The sequence below is a fragment of the Semicossyphus pulcher genome, unplaced genomic scaffold, assembly GCF_022749685.1.
Source record: "Semicossyphus pulcher isolate SPU_LCO1_2020_fin unplaced genomic scaffold, fSemPul1.0.p SCAF_4, whole genome shotgun sequence".
Taxonomy (NCBI): Eukaryota; Metazoa; Chordata; class Actinopteri; order Labriformes; family Labridae; genus Semicossyphus; species Semicossyphus pulcher.
In genome coordinates, this window is record NW_027211715.1 from 3,796,802 (window position 1) to 3,823,434 (window position 26,633).

General features: G+C 40.2%; 2 protein-coding genes across 2 annotated transcripts in view; both read left to right on the forward strand.

Annotated features, from left to right (window-relative positions):
* The first annotated feature begins 408 nt into the window (after nt 1-408).
* On the forward strand, nt 409-11,899 carry tubgcp5 (tubulin gamma complex component 5). The gene is made up of 23 exons (XM_069679812.1): nt 409-735; nt 835-888; nt 1,200-1,308; nt 1,435-1,531; nt 1,617-1,696; nt 2,045-2,180; nt 2,334-2,451; nt 3,621-3,710; nt 3,891-3,984; nt 4,081-4,333; nt 5,234-5,436; nt 5,525-5,640; nt 5,723-5,994; nt 7,466-7,664; nt 8,195-8,383; nt 8,468-8,650; nt 8,748-8,832; nt 8,921-9,041; nt 9,166-9,317; nt 10,057-10,182; nt 10,909-10,997; nt 11,224-11,324; nt 11,480-11,899. Exons 1-23 carry the CDS (start codon nt 602-604, stop codon nt 11,524-11,526), a joined length of 3,048 nt encoding a protein of 1,015 aa, XP_069535913.1. The 5' UTR covers nt 409-601; the 3' UTR covers nt 11,527-11,899.
* A 1,314-nt stretch (nt 11,900-13,213) lies between these two features.
* Nucleotides 13,214-26,633, forward strand: part of cyfip1 (cytoplasmic FMR1 interacting protein 1) — a 42,361-nt gene continuing 28,941 nt past the window's right edge. Inside the window, exons 1-4 of the mRNA XM_069679382.1 lie at nt 13,214-13,429; nt 23,379-23,499; nt 25,657-25,746; nt 26,212-26,289. Coding sequence (XP_069535483.1) covers nt 23,383-23,499; nt 25,657-25,746; nt 26,212-26,289 — 285 coding nt within the window. The 5' untranslated portion in view covers nt 13,214-13,429; nt 23,379-23,382. The remainder of the gene's footprint in view (nt 13,430-23,378; nt 23,500-25,656; nt 25,747-26,211; nt 26,290-26,633) is intronic.

Here is a 26,633-nt window from a genome sequence, read left to right on the forward strand (position 1 = left end):
TCAAAGAGCCTTTATTAAAGAGGTTCCAACGGTTACCAACAACCGTAACCGTGCTGGAGTGCAATGACTCATGGGAGATTCGCAAGTAATTAGTTAGTGGAATTTAGAGAGCCTTGAAGGCAAGAGGTGCCAACGGCTGCTGTCGACGGTAACCGAGCTGGAGTGCTATGAATCATGGGAAAATAGCGAGAACTTAGCGCAACCTTTAAATACTGTATTTAAGTCGGTTAGATTTTCCTATGGCTAGAATGTCAAAGTTTTGTTTCCATAGTTTACGAACGTCCAAAAGAAAATGAAATACTACATTTTAAAACTTTTATACCGGATGCAAAACGCTGCTTTAGTTTGAGGTCGCGCATGCGCACTTGCCTTGCATCATTTGTTTGAGGAAAACGCTGCGCGGCAGTTCTATGGAATCAATGGAGATATAGCTAAATCTCTCGTGCCATTACAATGCATGTCATTATCTAACATTTTATTGTTCGCGCTAGCGCTTTAGCTCTCAGAGTCATCGGATCAGCGGTAAGACTGACTGATAGCTCCCCACACGTAGATGCTCTTAACGCAATGCTAACTGCAAAACACCACTGTTGACATCAATATGGCACACTGGAGCACCTTTGACAAGGAGACAGAGAAGGAGACGAAGAAGTTGATAAGATGTATCAGCGGAGTCGACGATGAGGAGGACCAGAATTTCCAGCTGGCACTGAAATTTGCCTGGTCGAATTTCAAGTAAGTTAGCATCATAAGGGTTGGAGCTAGCTTCTCAGCTGCTAACATGTAACCAGCCATATACTGTATGATGCTAGTTACGCTGTCTGTTCTTGACAGGTTCCATCGCTACTTGGACGTGGACAGCCATAAGGTCCAACGCAGTTTAAGTGGGTGAGTGAGTCTTTATTTACAGTTACAAAACGTAACGAGTAAGTGCAAGTTATGTTGTGTTGGTTTCTCTTGTCCACTCTCGTACAAGAGCTTAATTTAAGGCTTGTTTTCATGAGTGGAGATGATGAGTACAATATCCTCAATCAATAACACATACTTTTGAGAAATATCTGTTGTTGGATGTCCCGATTTTAAAAGTAATAGATTTTGCCACGAGGAAAGGTTTTTTTTTTTTTTCAATCCCTTCTTATTTTAATGTTCAGGTATTTTGCCTTCCACTGAATTGCTTCTAATCTACTGTTCTTATGCAGAATCTATGAGAAGCTTATGGTCCACTCAGACTTGAGTAAAGCAGAAAGCTGGATGAGGCTGACGGAAGAATTTCTGAACTCACCTTTACCTAATACAGATGGAACAAAGGTTTGGTTACAGACCATAACACTTACCCTTGCACTGTACACATACATCGTCATGAATTTCAAACTGACATTAGTTTCTTTAGCGTTAAAGCCACCACATCCTCAAAGTTTCAGTGTTTTGTTTCAGACTGATGCACACTATGGCCTACTGTCACTGCTGCTCTTCTTATCGGGTTCCCCCTCAAACACAAACTTTACTGAGAGACCAAGGGTGAAGGAGGCAGGTAAGTGGTTATTTCTCTGTTTACAATTCTTTTGAAAACACATACAAGCCTGTTTACATCATTATGGTTCATCTTGTGTTTGCAGAAGAAGAGGACAACTTTGACTGGGCTAGTTATCTGATGGAGGGTGAGGACCTAGACACTGGACCGTACCCAGATACCCCTGTGAGTAAATCATAACTAAACCCAACATTTATAAACATAAGTAACCATGATACCCACAGCTGAATATTGTACCAATGTTCTGCAAACCTGTTCTTGGTTTGAAGTAGAATAGAGCTATGTTTGAGTCACTAACCTTCATGTGTTAAAATGAAGCAATACAAATTAACCTGCAGAGGAAGGGTGATTTTGGCCTGAGAGGAGGTCCATTAAACAAGTGTGACTGACAGACGGATGTGGGTGTGTAGGAGCTGTGAATTTGCTGTAAAGTCAGCAGACTCAAGAGATAACGCAGTCCCTTATCTTGTTTAAATGGATTTTTTTCTGAATTAGTCTTTGCTGTGTTTTTAGGAATGGTCTGAGGAAGAGAGCGAGGACGATGACAGCCAGCAGCCAATCAGCAGGGACGACTCGGGGATCCAGTTGGACAGAACGCCGCAGGAAGACCAGGACAACAACAACAAGACAGTTCCAGTTACCTGGAAAGGTGCAAAGCGACCACACAGCAAATAACAGAATAATAAAAATAAGTGGAGGAATACTGTGAAATTGATACAGCGTACATACAGTACAAGCACATGGGTGTCTAAATTGACGCTCATTTTGAATATTAAAACAATCGCACTTTGTGTCTTTCCAGTGGGTGAGCCTGACGCCCGGGTCTGGCTTGAACAGCATGTGGTGACGCCGTACTGGGTCGCTCATGCACCGCGTTTTCCTCACAGCTTACATTTACACTCCAACTTGCTCAATGTGTGGTAAGACTCCAAACTGTTGATAAGAACGAAGTATGGATACATGACTCATTTCTTTTTACAACAGTGTTAGGGACACTACTATGTACAGTATTGGGGTCAAGTTAAAGTAGCCTTATCTTTTAAATGGATATTCTCATATTTTCATGGGTTTCACATTTTTGGGTGTTTAATGTTCACAGTGAAAAAGTGAAAAAATGTGTGTTTTTCCAGAATGACATTTTTAAAAAGGTCGCCTCTGAAAAGGGCCGTTCAGAACAGCTGCAGGTTTCTACATAGAACAGTGCAGTGTGGCCGCTCCCCCACGTGGGATCGCACACGTGGGGGAGGGGCTACACAATCACTCCAAATACTGTCAGCCAATCGTGGCTAAGGTCTGACCTTTGAATGGCAAAACGGCTTGTTGGTAAAATAATGAAATTAAAATATTTATACATTTTTTAAAAACTAAACAAACTTTACCAATATGTTTAAAAAACACTTTAGAATAATAGAAAATTGACAGCTAAAACATGTAAGCTTTAACTCTGAATGGAACAAAAAATTAAGTTATAATATTTCAAGAACAAGATTTTATATTTCAGATTATTCTTATATGTCATAATCACAATTAGTAGATTAGTTTGTGCATGTTGTAGCATTGCCTGAATGTCCAAATATAATGTTTCTATTTTCATTTGTTTGTCCGTAGCAGACAGACTTCTCTGGTCTGGTCTACTTATTATTTTATGGTTATAATACATCCCAAAAAAATGTAAATGATAATAACATGACTTTTTCATAAATGATTATAACTTTTTTTTTTAAAGAAAAGAATACAGCTTTATATCTCAGTGCAGCTTTTCTTGTAAAATAAGAGCCGTAGTGTCAAAATATTTATTATTTAGATTATGATTTTAAAATTAATTCTCAAAATGATATCAGGATTATATTATAAGACTCTCATCATGTCAAATGTGACCAATGTCATACTTTATACCATATCAGTCATAGAAAATAAAGTATTTATTAAAGTTGTAGCACAAATTCAATTATGTTTTCAGCAATGTTTTTGATCTTAACATAATTATGTGATTTGAAATATAGTAATTTAGTCTCCTTTCTACAAAATACATCTTTAAAAAAATGACACCAGGCAACATTAAATGTTAACCTTCAGCTTCTCTTCTCAGGGATCAGCACCTGTACAACACTGATCCTTTGTATCTGCCAGAGGAAAAGGCTTTTGTCACAGAGACCCAGGTCATACGGGAGACATTGTGGTAAGATGTAAAGATGCCGTGGTGTGTGAAGCGCTCATTGTACAAACTACTTTCTCACAAATTATACCTTTTTATAATCTTGTAGATCTTGTGATATTAGAGTCTTTCATAAACGGGCTCATGTGAAAACTTTGATTCTGTGTTCTCATGAAGTTGAGCTGTGTGACTGTCGTGTTTCAGGCTTCTCTCTGGAGTGAAGAAACACTTTATATTCCAACACCACGATGGAAAAGTGTCAGTAAGGAACAACGTTGTCGTAACTCATCTGACCAGTGTAAGTTTATAAATAGAAAGTTGCTTGTTTTGCATCTTGATAAGTGTGTCTTGTGTCTTGCCGTAGTAAACAGTATTTTCTCTCTCTGTGCTGCAGAATTGTCTGCGCTCTGTACTGGAGCATATCGCCGTGTACGGGCAGGCGGTGTTCAGGCTGCAGAGGTTCATAGACGAGGTGACGGGCTACAGCTCGGAGCCGGGCCCACCAGGCTCCAGTTCGTCCTACAGCTCCAAGAAGGGCTCCGAGCCTCCCTTCAGGACGTACCAGGCGTTTGTGTGGGCACTGAACAAGTATTTCACCAGCTTCAAAGAAGAGCTGACCACGATCGAGAGAGAGCTCATATGCAATGGCAAGTGCGAGTGTGTTTAGGGGCTTACAATTGACTCTTCCTACATCCTTCCTCTTTTCATTCCGAGCTCCATCAACAATTTAGCTATTTTAGAAATGCTATATGCGAGGCTCCTTTAAAAGAAAACTGCATTTTGAAGAGTGTTAAAAGATGTTGGTGGGGGACCTGTTAAAGCCACATTATGTTCCCTGAGCGTGTGGAGAGGGTTGTGTTTGTTCTATCCCCAAAACAGGAAACAAAGAAACATGGTGATACTGGTGTTCATTAGCCAGGAGCCACAAAAGTGGACATATGCCCTGCATGATAATCATCATTGTTTCCTTCGCAACAAATGTTTGGGTTCTCACTTTTTCATTAAGAGAGTCATGACTTAGCCACAAGTAGCTTTTTCTGCAGTGTTTATAAAAGTTAACATCATGCATGTATCCTTCCCCTGCATACTGTAGACCTGCTGTAGAGCTATCAGCTTCTGGAAGCTATTTTGATGGATTTTTCGGGTCTAAAACACAAAACTGCCCTAAGTTACTGCCCTTTTTGTCAAGCTTGTCTAACTTGAAAGGAGGCAGACTTTTGAAGGGTCAATTATGCATGAACCAGTACCTTAAAATTAAATTTGATATTTAATTGAGAAATTATATTTGTGTGTGTGTGTGTGTGTGTGTGTGTGTGTGTGTGTGTGTGTGTGTGTGTGTGTGTGTGTGTGTGTGTGTGTGTGTGTGTGTGTGTGTGTGTGTGTGTGTGTGTGTGTGTGTGTGTGTGTGCAAGTTTTGCAAACAATGTCGCCTCTGAAATGTAATTTTTAAGGTCTAAAGTTCGTTGTTAAAACAGTCCACCTGTATCGTGACCTTGTGGTTACAGCCATAGTGATGATTATGTTTGATGTGTTATCCTCTTCTGCAGACGAGACGATCACTCTGTCCGCAGTTCTGGAGCGTCTCAGCTCTCACCTGGCCCAGATCAAAGTGCTGCACAAAGTCTTCTGCACGGGGGTCGCTGAAGTCCCACCTGAGACCCCGAATGTTGTGCGGGCCTCTCACCTGCTCAACACCCTGTACAAAGCCATCATTGAGTATGACAGTGTCGGGGAAGCGTCAGAGCAAGCGGTGAGTTCAGTGAATTCAACACATAAAGCAGAATTCACTGATTTTAACAAGGTGATTGATCAATTCTGTGTGCTGTCTTCTCTGTTAGGTGGCTTTGTTATTTTCTCTTTGGACAGAGACCGTCAGACCATATCTGGAGATTGTGGATGAATGGATCGTTCATGGCCACCTGTTTGACCCTGCCAAAGAGTTCATCATCCAGAGGTTTGCAGCAGAGATTGTTTAACACCCACCACACTAACTTACAGGAACATTTTATTGGCTAAGATTTTCCTCTTTTGCTCAGGAACAAGGACGTCCCGGTGAACCACAGGGACTTCTGGTACGCCACCTACACGCTCTACAGCGTGTCCGAGACGGTGGAGAACGAGGAGAAGCTGAACGACGCGGCCAGCGGGAGCTCCGGAGGGGATCAGGGCTCCAACAACCGGCAGCTCACCATGGTGTCCTTCCTCAAACCCGTGCTCAAGCAGATCATCATGGCTGGGAAGTCCATGCAGCTGCTGAAAAATCTGGACTGCAAAGAGGAGTCTGAGCAGTCTGACAGATCCTCCAGAGGTCAGTGTGCTTCGCTCGACAACACACGTTTTGCACGTTTATTTTCTCACCACTCAAAATTTTCATTCTTGATTTCAACAGTTTATTACTTATTACTTTATTTATTACTAGTGCAAATGTAGATATCTGTAACTTTACATAACATTGACTTCTATAACGGATATCTATAAATGAACTCTGATGTTATTTGTTAAAATTCCAAGTTTTCAAAAGGTTAGTTTGACTAGTTCCACTTCTAATTAATAGTTAGAACTGCAGCTAATTGCAATTAATTGTCAAGTGATAATTATTAATATTATCAATCCAATTTCTTTTACAGCTAGTCAGCACTGAATGTTACATATCAAATAAAGGTATTTCTAAAGGCTGAAGTAGAGGCTGTAGAAATCTTCAGTGATGTTCGTATGTATGTAACATATGGTAGTTTTCTGACCTTTCCAAATTGGCCTGTCGATATGTCAGACATATCAGAAATGCAATTTTGGATATTAGAAATGTGAATTTTAATTTCCAGCAAATGGAAGTTCAATTGTAGATTTCTGTATTTGTTTTTCTTACCAGTTAAAAAGAAATGAATGATGTCCGGTCGTGATTAAAGATGCCTTTGAAATGTTATTCCTTCACATGTAAATATACTGCTCCAGAAGAAAACGCCCCTGGTTCTCTGGTTCTACTATTTAAAATGAACTTTTGTCTTATTGTTAACAACATTTCTCACTGCTTCTAAATCAAATATTCTCCTTTAGGTCTTTTATTTGCGGAAAATAACAGCTGGTTAAGAAAACCAAAATACTTTTTTAAGAGCTCAAATAATGCAAAGAAAACAAGTTCATGTTTAAACAACAGAATGTTTTAACTCAGGAAGAGTTCACAGATCAATATCTGAATAACCTGGTTTTTAGTCTCAGCTCTCATGCATCTCTGCATGCTCTCCTCCAGTCTGTCTCAGAGCTGCTGGGTGACGTTCGGCCGCTCTCAGAGCAGCTCGGCTTTGTTCCATGGCTTGTGACCGTCCATCTTCCTCTTGATCACATTCAGGAGGTTTTCAATGGGGTTCAGGTCTGCACTGGGCAGCCATGACATGAAGAGAGAGACGTTGATTTAAGGAACATTTGGAGTGGGCTCTTATTTCTTTCCAGATTTTTTATTTCTCCACAATTTAACATTTAAACTGGTCTACAAAGGTTTTTTGACATGTTGACATGTCTTTAATTTAGTTAAAGCTCAGTTTAATGTAAGAGGTTACTTATTTCTTCTGCAATAAACAAAATGTTTTTATTTGCATTCATACATTTTTAATCACAAATGTATTATTCCTCTTGCAGTAAAACATTTCTGCAGTATCAATATTTATGCTTTAAAAACTATTCTTATTTGATCGCCTAAAGAAGTACAAGAGTTTCAGTGTTCTTAACTACATGGAGCAGTGTTGCTGTGTCTTTTTGAACAATGCCACGATTCTGCTCTACAGATGCAGAGAGGAAGAGTTTATACACTCTGTTTCTGGAGTCGGTGCAGTCGCGTCTTTGCAGCCAGGAGGAGTCGCCCACAGACACAGTGACTGAGCAGCAGGCCACTAAGAGGAGCCTCATAAAGATGCAGTCCATCATAGCTCAGCACCTGGAGATCGAGGACGTCCATGATCCGCTGCTGGCCATCAACTTCGCCAGGTGAGCAGCAGCCTGCTACAGTCACATGACTGTTCATTCAGAAATGAACAATTTAGCAAATTAAAATGGAACCTAAAAACATGTTTGTAATCCCCTGCTGTCATCCTGTCAGGAATTAAGCTCAGTGCTTCAGTTTAGCCGTCAATTTATTATGCATTTTTGCAACTGCTCGTTTTTTAATCTCTCAAATTGTCCAAAAAAAACCAACTAGATTTTAAAGCGATTTAAATGTTTGTTGTTCCAGATTTGGGTCAGTAAGGACTATAGGAGTTTTAAAACAACAAACAAACAAACAGGCTGCATCACGAGCATAAGGAGAAACTTCATATTCATCTCTCTAATCTCAAACATGCACACACTAATAGTTGTGGATATTAAAAGTGTTATGACTGACATTGTTTGAAGCGTGCATGGTCAGACTGTGTTTCTTTTTTTGTTTGTATTTTGTCAGTAAATGTCAATAAAAGTATAGAAAAAGTAAATCCAGTAAGTTTGAAACCTGAAGAAGCTCTGCTCTGTGTCCCGCTCAGGCTCTACTTGGAGCAGAGCGACTTCCACGAGCGATTCTCCGGAGGTGATTTCATCGTGGACCGATCGTCTCAGGCTGTCACCTGCCAAACGTTTGAGCTCACCCTGCGCTCCTGCCTCTACCCGCACATCGAGAGGCGGTACATCGAGTGCTGTGGGAACCTCATGAAGACGCTGAAAAAAGACTACAAGTAAGAATCACTCTCGGGGTTATTTTATTTAGCTTCTTCTTTTTGAAACATGGAGGATGTCATTTCCTCGGTGTGTCTCCGCAGGCTGCTGGAATACCTGCAAGCCATGAGGAACTACTTCCTGCTGGAAGCTGGAGACACCATGTACGACTTTTACACGGCCATCTTTGACAAAGTGCAGGAGAAGGAGAGCTGGCAGCAGCCTTCTTTTCTCAACGTTCAGCTGCAGGAGGCAGTCGGACAGCGCCACCCCGAGGACAGCAGCAGGTACTGCATTTATTTATTAATAAAGAAGATAAAGTTGCCTTTATGACAGTTAGGAAGATAATATATTTTAATATTATTGAAATGTTATATTTCTAAGGCTGTCAATCTTCCTGGAGAACATCGACCCTGCCAGGAAAAAACATCCTGTAAATAATCTAGAAGTGCTCACTCTGAGTTACAAGGTAAGCGGTGTAAATTATGTATCTGCTGAGAGTTAGTTCATGTTTTTATCACTTTCATGTTGTTACTTACCTACTTCATCCTCCACAGGTTCCCTGGCCTGTTGACATTGTGATCAGCTCTGAGTGTCAGAAGATCTACAATCAAGTGTTTCTCCTGCTGCTGCAGATCAAATGGGCCAAATACAGTTTAGACACACTCCGATTCAGTGGTAGGAATGAGTGTGTCACTTTAAAGTTATACGCTCAAATTTTCTGTTTAATGAAGTCTGTGAAATCACGATCTTGTGCAGACTGAGTTCATTTTAATATGCGATATATGATTGTTTCTTTTAGATTTCACAGCCGTCACTAAGAAACTGGAGGGCGCTCAGGCTGAAGAAGTAAAAGTCAAAGAGCCAATAAATCAGCAGATTCATCGGATGTGTCTGCTGCGGGTCAAACTGATGCACTTTGTCAACAGTCTTCACAACTACATCACAACCAGGGTGAGAAGAATCATGAAAGGAACCCTTTCATGCTCGACATTTCACCTTGTAGCAGCAGGAACAGAGCAGGCGTCTGTAAGAACATTGATGACACAAAATAGTATCAGATCTACTTTTTTTTGTCTTCTTTTAAAAAGTCTCATCACACATGCTTATTTATATCAGCATTCTCAAATCAAAATAATAAGATTTAATATCATCAGTGGAGCCCTGTTGTTAACGGACCATACATTTTGTTTTAAATGTTTATACCACCTATTTACAAATGATGAGATTAGTGGGTACGTCGGGGTTTTCTGTGTCTGGAAGTTTGCATTTCAACAGTCTGACTGAAGCTGACGATCGCTCCGTTTTGTGCAGAATAGGCGTCAAACGACGTGTAAAACACCCCCTTTTTCTTTGAGCTCGCACAGAGCCTGAAGCAGAAAGCCTGGGTTAACAGAGCAAGTTCACAACCACCTTTGTGATACCCGTTATCTCTAACTGGTGCGTGAGGCTTGGTTGAGCCAGCTTACTTAGATAAATCTTAATTTGCTTTCATGACAACTTTCAAGTCCATATTTACATTATACTGAAATGTAGGTAGAAATTTATTACAAAAACCTTTTGTGTGCTACACAAAGGCCAGCCTGAGGCACACAGATTTGGGCAAACCCACCTCTTATTTGGTCTTTTTTTTGTTTTGAAACTGAATAATTTGTATACAATTTTTAAATCTGTGTGCCTTGTGTGTTTGCAGATTCTGCACAGCACAGGACTGGAGTTTCAGCACCAAGTACAGGAAGCAAAGGACCTGGACCAGCTGATCAAGATCCATTACAGATATCTGGCGACTATTCACGACCGCTGTTTACTGAGGGAGAAGGTAAACGGCTTTTTATTAACTGGAACTGCAACATCACTTTGGAAACACAAAAAGAGTAGACATCCCTCATATGTGAACAAACTCATGTTGTCCTATGTTTTGTTATGGTACAGTTTTCCCTGTGCAGACCACAAACTGTATAACCGTGCTGTTAGCCACTTGTTTAGAAGCGAGAGGGTAGCAAACACTTACTTTTTTGCTAACTTGCATATTTTGGTGCATTAGGGCTTAAAACAAAATGTACTTGCAGGGAAAAAAATCAACAATCAACTGCTGACGGTGCTTTTTTCTGACAACTTTCATGTTGGTTGACTGTTTGTTGTGCTAGCAACTTGTTAATAACAAGGTTGCCACTCCCTAAATCATACCCTGCTTTATCATCTATTTATCTTTAAATGGGACAATCATTTACTAAATGAACATCATGCTGTATTGAAGAAGACCTGAAACTAGCGACTGAGACCATAAACTTATTATGAAAATGTTTGCTAAAGTAATATATCAAGAAGTAAGTCCATAGACTTCTGCACACACATAGATTTCTTTTTACAGACTGTTGAGTCGCCCCCTGCTGGCCTAAGAAAGAATGCATGTTTAAGGCATTGGCTTCACTGTCAGATCCAGAGGCTTCTTCCACTTCTTATATTCAGTCGTTATACAGCTGCCTATGTGTTTGAATGATACTTGATGCATCACCTGTCGATCACTGCCGTGGTGTTTTTTCAGGTCAGTTTTGTGAAGGAGGCGATAATGAAGGTTCTTAATCTCGTCCTCATCTTCTCCGACCGATGGCAAGCTGGATTTGGAGCCTGGAAGTAAGTTTGACTGTAAACTGTAGAGAACTAAAATCCAAGCTGGAACTCCAAGTGTACTTTGTGTAACAATAGTCATGCAGACAAATTACATTTGAGGTAAAATATTAAAGATAACAAGGTCTAATTTTTTTGTCTAAGAAAAACCAACCACTAATCCCAAAATCTGTGTTGTAGCTTTCTTTACTGCCTCTTTGGTCTCATTGCTTTGTTGTTCTTTTACTTTCAGGATCGAGTCGATTGATAAAATGGAATCTGATTTCAAGAACTGTCACATGTTCCTTGTGACGATACTCAACAAGGCCGTATGTCGAGGCTCCTTCCCTCACTGTAAGTAAAACACGGATACTTTTTTTTAAATTGATACAGGCCTTAAATTTAATAAACTATATTTTATTTTATTTGGATGCTCTACCTGTGCACTCTTTATACCTTTGAAATAATAACAAGTATTAATGCAATTCTCTTTTCTTCTTCTGCTACAGTGGAGTCTCTGGCGCTCTCTCTGATGGCGGGGTTTGAGCAGTGCTGAGGAGCCGTGCATGTCTGTCCTGATGTGATGGACTGAACTTCACTGTTTGCTTCCCGTCCCGTCACCGTCTGTCCTCTGACTGCTGTCATTGTCTGTGATGATGTGCGACATCTGATGTCACTCTGCTCTGACTGTTTTTGGAGGATTATCTGTGTTTGTTTAGGGCCACAGTCAAACAAGCCTCTATATTAAAAAAATGTACATATTTGTACAGTTTGTTTTCTATTACCTGGGATGTAGATCGTTTATAATGTGTGTATGCTAAGCACAATAAATCTTGCACAATGATCTTTGCATGTCATGTTATTCAACATATAAGAGCACAGTCTGAACCTGCTCTATATGTAAAATGTCATGAGAGAACATGTTTTGATTTGGCCCTATATTAAAAAGAGTTGATTGATGATAATAATAACAAGAATCTTAATTTGTATGGCACACAACTGAAGCAGCTCAAGGAAATTAACAATATCAAGGAAATTGCATAGACATCAACAATACTTCAAATTAAAAAAGAATAAATTAAAACAGTGATCAAGTTCCAGAATAACTATAATATTGGTAAAAACCACCTTAGAATACATGGAAGTCATAATGTCTACATGACAGCTCCCTAAAAGTGAAGCCAAACCCTCTCCATCGCCCCCTTTTGACTGGCTGCAGTATAGCTCATAGAGCCCGCCTCCTCCATGTTAACAGATGGGACATGAGTCAAACTATAAAATCAAAATACACGTCAAATACATTTTTGTCAAACATGGTTTCTGTCATTATAGTTAGTTCTTATCATGCGATTTATGTCCAAGTGTTCATTTTTCTGAAAAGTTTAATTAGTTATTTGATGCTATAAAAAGGGGTTGTGGCCTCATGATTGACAGCGCTGCTGACAAATCGGGCAGCATTCTGCTCCCGAGTAGCAAAGTAGAGGAGGAATTTCTGCTTCAGATATTCAGATATTGGGCTTCACTTTAGGGAGCTGCCATGTCATCTATCTTTTCATACAGTCTATGAAATATACCAATAGTCACTGAAGTGTTTTCAAAACAAAACAAAACAAGGGAATATAAGAATTTAAGTAAAAAAATATCTATTTGAGTGTTTTATAATGTTATGGACCTACTATTCGTGATTTATTATTATTTATTATTATTATTATTATTATTATTATTGTTCATTGTGTTCTATTTATTTAATTGACAATGAGTGGGTATCATTATTATATTTTTCAGTGTTTACAACACATTTTTTCTGGCAAATTCATAATTATTTTTTTATTGCCAGTTTTATTGCCTTTATTATCTTTTATTTTTTTTAAATCTTTTTTTATTGTTTTAACCAGCCATATTTTATCTTTGTTTTTCCAGGTAATACATTTTTTTTTTTTTGATATGAATTAATTCTTCATTTTTTAAAATGACTTTATACATTTCTCATAAAGCAGTTTTATTATATATATAGTTTCACATAATACAAGATATGTAATAAGGAAGTCAGCGCCCCATGCTGGGTTTAACGAACTTAGTGGGGGAGGTTTTTGGCACTATTCGCCCTCCATACCTCGGGGCAGGTTCTTACTGTACATTCCTTTGCCTTCGCCGTCTCTCCAGCGTCCTGCCCGCTAGTGGAGGAGCGTTAGCACCGCAGTTCTGAGCGGAGTTTCCTGTTGAGTTTCCCTGTTTGAGGGACAGGAACTCCCTGCTCGGCTTCTCTCCCCCGCCCATGATAATAACACCAACCGAGGAGAGATTCCTCCGGCCGACGACTGAGGAAAAAAACTCGGATTGAAGACTCACAAAAGTGGATTTTAGGAGTCACAGGAGGGACCACGGTCCGGTTAAATGGCGCTGAATTAGTCCTGTTCATAAACGCACAAGTTTTCCTTCCTAACCGACAACAACTTCGGGTGAGTGAAACGATTGATCGCGGAGTTGGTTTCACAGTGTGAGCGTGTATTTCCAGCTAACACACGGTGGGGAAAAAAGTTCAGCAGCTTTGGGTGTAGCCGTCCTGACGCCGCTTTGTTAAAGTTTATGTAAGTAAATATATTTTAAATAGAGTTATTAGCTGGAGGAGGTTAACAGCTTGTTGCATTGCAAAGCCACTTTCCTGGCTCACAGGCCCGAGCTGTGACTAATCTCAGGCCACAGCACGGAGCAGGGATACAGCCATTACCTCAGTTACATGTTCCGGGACTTTCTCACAGGAAAACCTTACCTTGATTCAAACGTTTACAGCTTTTAACTTTGTTTTCAGGAGAATCTGTCACTAATGTTGTGTAGAGTACAGAGTTGTGTCCGCCAGGTGTGATAGTCGCAGCAGTATGTAAATTATTAGTTTAAAAAATCATTTACTATTTATTGAGTTAATTAGCTGTTATTTACAAAACTCATAATTTTCAAACTCTTCTGTTCGCTCCTTTGGGAAGTGATATGGGACAGTTGTTGCGTTCAGGATCCACACTGTATTCCACACCCTCCTGTTGTTGCGTTCACTGCCCAGCATTGCAGTCATCTTTTCGGAATATCTTTACAATATTGAAAAATCTCTTGTCATGAATGAAATATCTCATTTTATTTTACAAGATTGTATCATATAACCATTAAAGTAAGTATTGAGTACCCATTAATTATGGAAATTTGCAGTCCTGTGAAGAGTAAAGAAGTCCTGATGTTGATTCAGATACCTGACATTTAGAGACAGCCGATACAGAGTACTGATCAGTAACCAGTGTGATTAAAAACAGATCTATAAAGGGAAACAGATCTATAAAAGGGTGTTCTTGGATAATATGCCTCCTGGTAAACATCACCTACTTAAAATCAAGCTAGGCTAATATTAGCGGCAGCACCTCCTGATGATACAGTTTTTTTGCTGGTTCTGGGTCGCGTTACATTATCTGTGATCGTCACACTGTTGTTGTTTACTATCAAATTGACAAATTACTTTATCAGTTCTTCTTCGACGCTCTTATACAATAGTTTCTAGTGCAAGTTAGAGATGTTCAGATATTACTTTCTGCTAACGATATCGACTTAAATACTCAACTTTGTATATTGGTCGATATCAAGGACAATTCAGATTCCAGTGTGATGCAATGTATGTTGCCACCCCTCAAAACTGAAGCCTTGCACACTGTTTTAACATAATGTTTTACTGGTGGGATTTTCCACTGTAAATATTGCCAAATTGCAGACAGTTCGCTAACACGGGCTAAAGCTACATTGTCTGCTGGCACCACACTGTTCTTGCTTACCATCACATGATAAAGAGCCTGAAATCAGGTCTTCTTCCTCACTTAAAACAGCAGTTTGACAGTAAAAGTGATAGGAAATCTGTAGTGGCAACAGTGCAACTTGCTGTTCAGGCTGATGTTTTGGTGAATAAGAAGGATTCCTGTGAATAAATGATGGTATAGGACATATATAAAAACTGGTATGCTTGCTGACACCGCCCCCACATTTTAGGCTGTATTCAACGTATTTCCATTACTGTTATCGTTATTAGAACAACTCCAGAGGCAGTGCAAGACAACTTGTTATTCATGTGCTGTTCCATCGCTAAAAGAGGAACTGATTTTTAGTTGACACACTGGTTGCTCACCAAAATCATATCCCACATTTGAAGCTGTATCTGTAACATTTCTGACACCAATATCTGTTTTGCAACAACTCTAATAAAGAGACGAGGAGTCTAGATAGTTCATTGCTTCACATCTTTTAGTAGCCTCTTACTAGTGTCAGTTTTGAGTAAATGAGGGAAGGAAGGAAGGGTGATGAGTCAAGAAGATAATATAAACCACATCTCCTGATATGTTGGTGAACGAGGTGTTTTTTCTGTGGTTTAGTGTCGTCTTCAAGGATGCTCTGAATGTAACTGACAATGACACACCTCAAGTATACCTCATCCTATATGTAGCGGTGAAGCCACTGAAACTTGGTATGGATTTTCTATTTTACACTTTCACTCTTCACTGAACACTTTTGACAGAATTTAGATTTAACTTGAAGGCTGAATGTGCAAAGAAGACTTTGAAAGGTCTTGTGTATTTTACAGAATTAACTTGAAATGTTCTTTCTTGGATCATATCTTTCAGCTGTTGTTTGCGCAGTGCTTCCAACGGCGTGCTTGGCATAGAAGTCAGTGGAGAAAATGCACAAAACAAACAAAATGAACAAAATCCATGCTGCATGGGCACGGGGATATTCCTTTTCCTAGTGAGCACTTGATGTATACACCAGTTTATAAAGTAGTGTGAAAATGAACAATTTGGAGAATGATTTTACTTTAAATCACTTTGGAAAAACTGAGATACTTTTAGATTAAGTGGTTACTGTGGTATCCTCCAAAACAAAAGAAAACATTGAGTGTTTTCACACCTCAATCTGGAGAAACATTATCAACTTCCTTCAGAGTGGTACTGTTGAGTAAATGCCCTGGGTACACGCTCTGCAGTTTCGATTGTTGTTGGAACATCTGTTTCTCACCTTTAATGTCTTCCTCTCAGCTACAGCTGTGAAACGATCTCTGAAAGTGTGATTTGCTGGTTTTTATTTCAGCAGAGTTTGCTAAAGTGTCAAATGTTTCGTCTGCTCTATCAGACATGTGATAGTTGCATCGATGTGGCAATGAAAACCAAACTGTGTCGCAGATTGTTCCTGCTGTAATTTGCATACAGTAACTGGCTTAAAATGTCAGTGCATATTAAAAAATCATATCCAGCCATGCATTTAGTTTCAGTTTTATCAGCTGCGGTTTTGTGAGATAACACCTCTGCTGCCACGTCACGGCAATGGAGGTGAACGGACATTAACTTGTGGTGATTGCGAAAATGATAATCACGATTACTTTGTTGAGATCAGGATTATTTATTAATTTTGGGGGCATATTTTAATAAAAAATGTTCTTTCACATTAAAAATAAACTTTCAGATACACTTTCGGTTCCATGTACAAATTTTGCATTTAACTAAAATCAGGCTCTTTGTGATGCACCTGAATTTGGTGCATCATGGGTAATTTCATCGTGTCTTTGGGAGTTGGGTGGATAGGGTGTTGTGCTGTACACTGTCTCTGTTCTGGATGTCTGACTTGACGCTGGACTAAGACGGGGAGCAGCTCGTTCTTCCTCTTGGCCTTCAAACACTCATCATGCTGCACTTTGTGCTGTTTTTGTCCTAAACCTGAAACACCTCCAAACAAGCGCTGACGAGCCGTTCACAGCTCTTCTGTTCCAGACATTTGACTTTAGTTTCTCCGACCGTCTCTGTTGTTTACTCTTCCACTCTAAACCGCCGCTGCGAGGAAGGCGCTCATCACATGACACGCCAGCTCCCCCAAAAGTATAGCCCAAACCTCTCCATCGCCCCCTGGGGGAGGGGCTGTTAGTTTAGGGAGCGCTTCATTTGACATGCAGCAGAGTTTTCTACGGGCGGAGCATTTTAAATGTCAATATCAATCATGTTAGTTTGTTGTTGGAAGTCAAAATTGGTTCAGCAGTAATAGTTGATTAGTTGTGCAGCCCTTCTTAATCTTGAAGGTTTTCATGTAAATAAATGTCTGTCACTATCTATCGCTGAATGAGGGAACACAATAGTGATTGAGCCTGCGGCCCACTGATGAAAGCCTTTGCATTTGCAGTATATAGTTTTATTATGGACTGGGTGTCTGTGGTGACATTTGCAGAAAAAAATCACAAGTGACGTGTTTTCCATCAGCCAGCAGTGGTTGGTCTGCCAGAGAGGGTAGGCGGAGCTAAGTGGCTGCTTTTCCGCTCTCTGCAAGTGTTGCGAGTAAACAGTAGTCTACTACGGCTGAACAAACAAAGAAAAGATGGATGACTACAGATAAAACTTATTAGACGCTCAGATGAAGGCAAACAGTCTAAAAAGGAAAGCGACCGTCAGCCAGGAAAATCAAGAGTTGCAACCGGAGCCAACCGTGGGCGTCTGGTTACATTGGGAAGTGTGCTGCAGCAATTACCATTAATCGCCAAAGGTGGCGCCAAAGAGAAAGAAACTGAAATCTTCGAGATTCCATCTTTAAATCATAGTTAGTCCAGTGTCCGTGGTTATGAATCATGTGTCTAGATAACCGGCAGACCTTCCTGCATGCAGTGTTTCACAGACACAGTCACAGTCTCTTTTATCACTCATTTCAGTTGTTTCTGATTCTTTCTTGGCTCTCAAGTTTCTTGGTTACTGGTCTTAAATCCCATACAGTTCTTCATGTCAGCTCAAAACAGCTACACAGCCTCGGAGCATTATCACTGGTATTACTATCAGTGTTGCTTTACCGCACCTTATATTTGCCTCCTGTTAATCAAACCTAGGTTACCTACTTGATTCTGGTTTAAGCTCCTTACTGTGTAATCAGGAGGGCGCCCTGCTAACACATGGTGTAATACCTCAGCAGGGGACGTAATGGCTAACAACCTGGCTGGCTAAATTAGCACTTTAAGAAGCAGGTTTGACTTTTTTAATTTGTCCCTGGACTCACTCTTTAAGAGGAGTCGGCTTTAGGTGCTGCAGTCTGAACAGGAACTGTGCACTAAAGCAAAAGCAACCGAGGTTCCTTATTTTAATGGGCACAGTGTCTCTGCACTGAAGGTTGACAAAGAGGCTCAACAGTAGATGAACTTGCTGTGGTTGGAAGATCTTAAGCCCTTTGTAATTTGTTTTACATATATGTTTCAAAATATTTCTTTGTGACTTTCAGTTTCTTGCTCATCAGCAGAAAAAGTTCAGTGTCATTTCGTCCCTGTCTGAAAAAGAAAATCTTCTGCATCACATGCCGCTGTTGTCTGGGATTCATACTTCCCTGTTCCTCCCTCAGCATGTTGCTTACTTGACTGTTTGCAGTTCAGCTTGGCGAACTAAAAAAAGCATTGGCTAAATCATTAATGAGAGACTAGTTCTGAAACTGCTTTACAGAGATACAGCACTTCCCATCTGACTTCCTCCTCCTTTTCAAATCTCTATTTCGCAATTTACCACGCCTATTTTTAATCCCTTTTACAGTTGAATAACTGTCGTGCACTTTGGCATTTTAATTCAGACTCTGATCCAATCGCAAATATAGAAATCTTCACCAAACATTCCCTGTAACATGACTCGTAAACAGTAATGCTGTTTAAGTTTATTTCTGTACTCCCACACTTCTGATATATAAATAAAACAATGATTTTTAAGTGCTGACTTTCAGCTTGATTTGAGTGTGTAAAAATCTGTATTAGATGTCACCACTTTGTTGGGTTCACCTGTTTAACTGTTTGTTAAAGCAAATATCTCATCAGCCAATCACATGGAAGCAACTCAATGCATTAAGGCAAGACACGACGAGCACAAAAACTGACAGCTACTGAGCTTCAGTGTGAACAAGCTCATCAAAATTGACAGAAGATTGAAAACACATTTCTGGGTTTTGTAAGTCTCCATTTCTGCTGCAATATTCAGACAGTAGGGTGGTTATGTATGTATGTATGTTTCCTGGCACACTTAAGTATAATTTAAGCATTGTTTAAACGCCTCAGCCTACCTGAGTACTGACAGTGTCTGTCCCTTTATCACGCATCTTTTAAATTCTACATCCAGCAGAATAATGCGTCTTGTCACAAAGCTCAAATAATCTGCTTTCTTGTACATGACGATGAATTCCCTGAACTCACCAGGTCTCAGTCCACTAGAGCACCTTCTGGGATGTGTTTGAATGTTAGCTACTCATCAGGGATGTGCAGGCGTTAAAGCTGGAGTTACGTCAAGATTATATCTTTAAAAATGGACCAAAATCTCTGAGAATAGTTTACAGCACGTTGGTGAATCTGTTCTCAAAAAATGAAGGCTGTTCTGAAGCCGATGTTTGCAAAGTGTACCTCATGAAGTGGCCGGTGAAGGTAAAGCTACATGCCTTAACTTTTACCAGAGCTGCAACGATAGATCGCTTAAGTTATGGAAAATGATTTGCCAAATATTTGAATTATCAATGTCAGTGTTTTTCAAGTATAAAAGACAAACATTTGCGTCTTCCAGTTTAAATGTAACGATTTAAGTTTTTGGTTTTCAGCTTTTGGTTTGACGAAGGAGCAGTTAGTCACTGTCTCTTTGGCCTCTGGGAAATTGTGATGATTATTATCACAGCTTTTTATAGACTAATAGGGCTGCAATTATTGAAACGATTAATCGACTGTAGTTTGAAAAGATTTAGTTGAAGGTTCTTTTAATCATGTGCTAACGAGAATGAGTTTTCATTCAGAAATATGTCTTTTAATAAACTTTGCAGCCTGTTTGGCTCCTACAGAAGAGAAACAACAAATCCAAAATCAAGTTTAAACCCAAAGACAGACAAAGTGCTTTTCTCTGCAGCGTTGAGGCTGCAGACTTGACAAGTTTTAGGATGTGATGGTGTTGCATCGTTTTGTTTACCTGTTGCTTCCATGTCGCTGTTTTGCATTTGCAACTCTCAGCAGAGAACGTAAGGGTGCAAGACGTCTCACACCTCAGCAACTCGGCTCCAGAAAACGATTTCATGTCCTTGCATAGCATGAAAAACGTGCAATGATTTAACCAACTAATTATCAACAATTAAATTCGTTGGCAACTTTTGTCATCAATTTTTGACGACATTGTCAGTCGTTGCACCCCTACAGACGAACAGTTTGTCACTTGATCTTTAAAGTAATTGGTAGATTAACTGATTAAGAACGTTTGTTGCAGCCCTTCTTTTCACCCATTAAAGATTTTAAGCTGCTGAAATGCTCTTAAAGTCAGCACTTGATGCTCGATCACTGTTTCACTTCCTGTTTATTGTGTCAGAGCATAAAACAAAGAAAGCCGTCACTTACAAATTTGAAGTGACTTGAATGTTCAAACATTTACAGGATCAGGTGACAAATCAGAGTTTGAGTTTGTCAGAGCTGTGACGCTGCTTTTTAACACAAACATGTAAAGTGAAATCAAACATCTTCTGTTTGAGTACAAATCACATCCATTTAAAGATCGTCAGTAGATCCAGTTTGTCCGTAAGAAGCTTTTACTATGAAACATGTTTCAGAATCAAAAGCCTCATCAGAAGAATTATCCTTCATAAGTCTCCAACAGTAACTAATCAGACAAAGAAAACTCTTAAAAAGGATTTTTAGCTTGTGAAGAAACCTTTTCCTGTAATCATACTGATGCGAGAAAGTCTTAAAGCTACAGCGACACCAAACACACGACAATCTGTGATGCCTCATTGGTAAAACCCAAAGAGCAGCTGCCTTTTGTAATCTGATACTGACGCTGGTCACTCTGCACATGCTTTCCAGAAAAGCTGGCACGTCTGGGCTCGCAGCAGCCTCCAGGTTGTCTGTTTGCTTTGCATGAAGCCTGCAGAATGAAGACTAATGTGTTTGTAACGACAAATATTTAGAATAAATGAGCTCATCGTGTCGGGAGAGGGAGGTGAGGTCATAGATCTCTTCTAGCTTTCAAAACATCTCCAGTTTTATTTCATCATCCTTCACGTACTTCTACTTGTTTCAGCAGCATTTGAATGTCTTGAATTTAAACTAAGACAAAACTGTGTTTATTTGTTAGCATTGAACAACCACATATCCCATGAGTCAGAGGGTGGGACTCTGGAAAGTGTTATAGCAAATACAGAGCCACATGTGCAGCTGTGACTGACCTGTTATGTCTCATCGTATCCAAATGATTAACCCGGCGAGGCCGAGCAGGGCAGGTTTGTGTGTACGACTCATTTCAAACTCAGATGCAAGTGAAAGGGCTTACATAGTCAAAGAAAATGGTGAGGAAAAGCATCAGATGATCACAATGGCGCTAAAGCGAGATAGAATCAAGACGACGTCATGAGAACCAGACTATGATCATGGCTATGATTCAGACCAGGCTTTGAACGTCCTCTAAGTGCTGCCAAACACACAGAAGTGACTCTTACACTCATATCTTGCGGCAGACTTTTATGACACAGTGTCTTTCCTCTTTCTGTGCAGCTCGGTGACCTCCTCTGACCCTCGGCCCGTGCCGCAGTGACTGCCAGGCCTTTGTGTCGCTGCTCGGTCTCTGTTGATTGTTTGACTCGCTGTAGATTCTGATTGCAATACGTTTTTCGATTGTTCAGTGTCAGTGATGTTTGAAAGTCAGCAGTCAGCAGCGGCAGAGTGAGAATGCAAACCAAAGCATACCACAACACTTAATAATGGAGTACTCCTCTGTTTGTATGTGATTTCATGTTGTTGACTGCAGTCATTATGTCCCTGCTGGCTGTGGAGGACTGGAAGAATATGCAACAACTACAATATCTCTTTCTACTTAAAGGGAAATGTGTGTTCTTAAACTTTGAATACTCACATTTCACATTTTCAGTCTAATTCAGGATCATATTATATATGGGGTTGTAACATTGCACACATGTTAGTACGTGTACTTACTGCAAAAAATGTGAAATATGCAAAAGTTTGGCCTGACGGAGGAGGCTGTTCCTTTTTTGCACTTCCTCCTCCCCTTTAATGGCTGCAAACTTATTTTTAAACTCAACTTTTATTATTTTTTTAACTCTGCACATCTTTGGCTTCACTTTTGCTACTTAAATGACTTTTTATACTCCTGCTCTTTTCATCATAAAACAGCATCTTTTGTTATTTTAATTCTCCATAAAGCACTTTGATTTGCCCCGGAGTATGACACGTGCTATACAAATAAAGCTCTCTTGCCTATACATGATAAGCACAGATCATTTTGTTTGCAGCAGAGCAGAGGCCGTGATTCGTCACTGACCTTGTTACGTTGTTGGTTGATATTGAGGCAGAAGGAACGTGCAGCAGGATAGCGAGGGATGGGTGATGTGAGGGAAAATGTCCTGCAAGGGTAGAAAGGTGTCCACAGGAAGAGAGTTTGTAACAGACATTATTTAGAGACAGCTCTTAGATAATTGATTAATTACTTATTTTGTCTTAAGGTGAAATGTACGGCTACCCTGATATGAAATGATACATTTAGGACATATTCCCCTCCTTCATACAGGGCTCTGCATTAGTATTCACCCCATTTGTTGTCATGTTGCAACTGCAAATTAAATTGACTTTATTGGGGTTGTATGTGGGGCTGCACGGTGGTGCAGTGGTTAGCGCTGTTGCCTCACAGCTAGAAGGTCACCGTGCAAACTGTGCAACATGTTCTCCTCGTGCATGTGTGGGTTCCCTCCGGGGTCTCCGGCTTCCTCCCACAGTCCAAAGATAATTAGTTACCAAAGTTAGTTACCAAAGTTAATTGGTGACTCTAGGTGTGGGTGTGAGTACGAAAGGTTGTCTGTCTCTATGTGTCAGCCCTGTGATTGACTCGCAACCAGTCCAGGGTGTACCCCGCCCTTCGCCCAATGACAGCTGGGATAGGCTCCAGCCCCTCCCCCCCACGACCCTGAACAGGATAAGCGGTATAGATGATGGATGGATGGGGTTGTATGTAATGATATACAATAGTTCTTTAAGTGTTCAGGGGGGTGTTACATTACATGGTATTTAAATAATTTACAAACAGAAATATGAAAAGCTTTGAGTGCTTTGCTGTGAAACCTCAAGTTCAGGTGCAACCAGCTGCTTTCAGATGAACCCATGCATCCAACAGTCCGCTCTCGTTTGTTAATAAATTGGTAAAAAGACCAAATAAAGTCTATTTCAGTTCCAGGTTTTAACACTGCATTCAGAGCAAACCGAGCTCTGTCTGAAGGAGGACCGGCTTGCTAAATTGTCGGGGATTTTGGGGGATTTTAGGATTAATATTGCTCAGGAATAAAATCTGCCTAAGAGCTATATATTCTGTTCCAGACAAAAGTTGTAATCCTGATTCTTGTCGTCCTTCTCAGAAACATGGCGTCCACGGTGACTTTAGAGGATGCTCTCTCCAACGTGGACCTGCTGGAGGAGCTGCCTCTGCCGGACCAGCAGCCGTGCATCGAGCCCCTCCCCTCCTCCGTCATGTTCCAGGTCAGTGATGACGCCTGTGTTTTTAACCACTGTTCGCCCACTTATCTTGTTCACACACTCTTGTACATAGTTCCTCTTTCTATGCTTCATATACCACAGTTAATCATCTGTTCAACATTTGTGTAAGCAGCTTTTTGTTGGCTTGTTTCTGTTGCAGAGGATGAAAGAAACTTTTCATGTGCTGCGGCGACAAAGAATAGGAGAAAAAATAATGCAGACCAAGCAGTAATAATAACATTAACACACATTACAAAGATATGCGGCCACATTCATGTACAAATAGTGAGTACACATTCACAGCGGATAACAAATATATTAAGAGGTTATTTTTAAGTTAAACTTCCTTCATCCTTTTCCCCTCTTAGACGTCATAACTCTGACCTTAACCGCTTTAAGAGAACCTCTTCGTACATCCACCACGAATAGATATCAATATTTCTGCACACGCCGTACAATCCTCTTCGGACCAGGCTGTGGTCGAGCAGCTATTTCCTTTATGAAAAAACCTTCAGTACGCCTGTAGCTCTGATAAAAAACACTAAAAACTGCAATTACTGTTCTTAAACTGGGCTTTTAATATTAATCTGTTTTCTGTTTTCCTCTATTTTAATTGTAATTTAAGATAAGATAAAACTTTATTAATCCTGAAGGAAATTCTTGTGCCCGATCGCTCTGAAGTTACAGAACAAAAACAGGGTTCAATGCTAAGAGGCAGTGCCTGATGTAACAACAATAGATCAGATATTTACAGTATTAAGCTTAGTAAGAAGGTAAAAGAAGTAACGGTGGAGGTAACAGTGACAGATGTACGTGCAGCGATAAGATGAAGACTGTTAAGATAAAAATGTGATGTACATGATCATTTGAAAAGTTGTATTGCACAAGAAAGTTAATTTGCTTAATTTGCACATTGTACTAATAAATAAGTGGTAGTATTGCACATTATAATGCACTCTTTTAATATAAGCAAATAAAGGCCCTGATACTGAGGGAGATGATGTGATACCTTTACAAGGTCTCTCTCCATAAAGGATTTTTAAAATCTCAAGTGACTTCCTGGTTAAATAATGGTTACATTCATAGAAAAAGAAAATGAAAAGCATACATTTGTTTGTCATTGTGAGAACACACATCCCAAATCATCCAGATGTCCACGGTCGGCTCCGGTTGTAACTCTTGATTTTCCTGGCTGACGGTCGCTTTCCTTTTCAGACTGTTTGCTTCATCTGAGCGTCGAGTTTGTTTCTTCCTCTTTGGATTTTCACTTCTTGTTGAAGTTGTATCTGTAGTCATCCATCTTTTCTTTGTTTGTTCAGCCATAGTAGATTACTGTTTACTCGCAACACCGGAAAAGCAGCCGCTTATCTCCGCCTACCCTCTCTGGCAGACCAACCACTGCTGGCTGATGGAAAACGCGTCACTAACTGGTCGCTGCAGACACCCAGTCTGTAATACTGCAAATGCAAAGGCTTTTATCATCAGTGGGCCACAGGCTCAATCACCATTGTGTTACCTCATTCAGTGATAGATGGAGACTTAACAGACATTTACTAACATGAAAGTCTTCAAGATTCTTACTTTAAATTAAATTAAGTTGATAGAAATAAGTTGATGTTGAACTGCATTACGAACTGGCAGATGAAGTTACAAAGAATCAGAACATGTTTGCAGTTATATCTCCCAATGGTCTTAATTTATCAGAATGTAATGAACTCTTGTCAGTGTTATTTTAAAGAGCACTGTTTGTCACTTCTTGTTGGGGCTCCAGGTTTCAGTATGTGAACGTACTGATTGATTTCCAGTTTTCTGTGTTAAAAAAAGATCTAACAGAATAATCATTTATTGGTAAGCGGCTGCAAAACTGTAAACCACGCACGAGCTCACTGATCATCGTTCCTTAAAGCATCCCTTTAAGGCAAACTTATCTATTTTGGTAACTTTCAATTAAGCTGACATGCTGAAATATGAGATGATGCAGGTAAGGTGAGTATACTTGGTCCCTTTAAGTGCCTTCAGCTCATTGGAAATACTGTCATAGTACTGATTGCTTTGCAGTGGTTAATTAAGCATACATACTTACATGTTTGAATGTTGAGTTTTTGCCTGTTGCAGCATAAAGTGTCATTTTTGTTAACATACTTTCCCGTCTTCCCACAGCCCAACTTCAACACCAACTTCGAGGACCGAAATGCCTTCGTCACCGGCATCGCCCGATACATCGAGCAGGCCACCGTCCACTCCAGCATGGTACGGCACGAGGGTCACAGCCTCTTTTCTGTATCAGTTTAATCTCTCCTCCGTGAAGACTTGGTGGGAAAGCAGGTTCAACAGAATGGGGTCACAGGCCTGTTGTGAACAGGATCAGGTTTAGGGGCTCGCCTGTCCCACCAGAGCATTTGTTATTGTGCAGCAGGCAGCTCCTGCAACCGGGCCCAGAGGCGAATAACCCGAGGACAAACGGGGGCTCTGGAGCGTCTCCTCACAGAGCTTTGTGTCTAATTAGTGCGGGATAATTACTGGGGTTTGAATCAAACAGCTCTTTGTATGGAGGCAGGACAGGCCTGAAAGCACTGATGCTCTTCAAGGCCACCCACGTTTTAGTTCTTTATAACTTTTTTTAGAGTTTGGAAATTATGTTCCAGTGTGCGGTTTATTTATTTGTGAGCATCTTTAGTTTTAGATGTGATTGATTGGTTTTGTTTGTTGACCTAGAACGAGATGTTGGAGGAGGGGCAGGAGTACGCCATCATGCTGTACACCTGGAGGAGCTGCTCACGTGCAATACCACAGGTAACTCACCGGCTTCATTATTTACTGAAATCATCATATTTAAAGTCATGTTTCAAACAAAAAGGTTAGCTGGTTCTTTACAAAGCCGAGCTGAAGAACAACAGGTGGATCAGCCAGCATGAGGTCTGTAAGTGTTTTTATTTGAAGGGACAGAAAACAAATAAACAAAACAAACACCCCCTTCTTCTGAACAGTCAGACCCCTCATCTGAACCACAGCATAGATTAGATCAAACAAATGTATACTTGATTAACAGACCGAGGACCAGCTGTTTTAGAACGGGACCAAACAAGGACGTGGTGACAGCTGATGGCTGAGGAGCTGGATCTCCTGCGGTCTGGTTA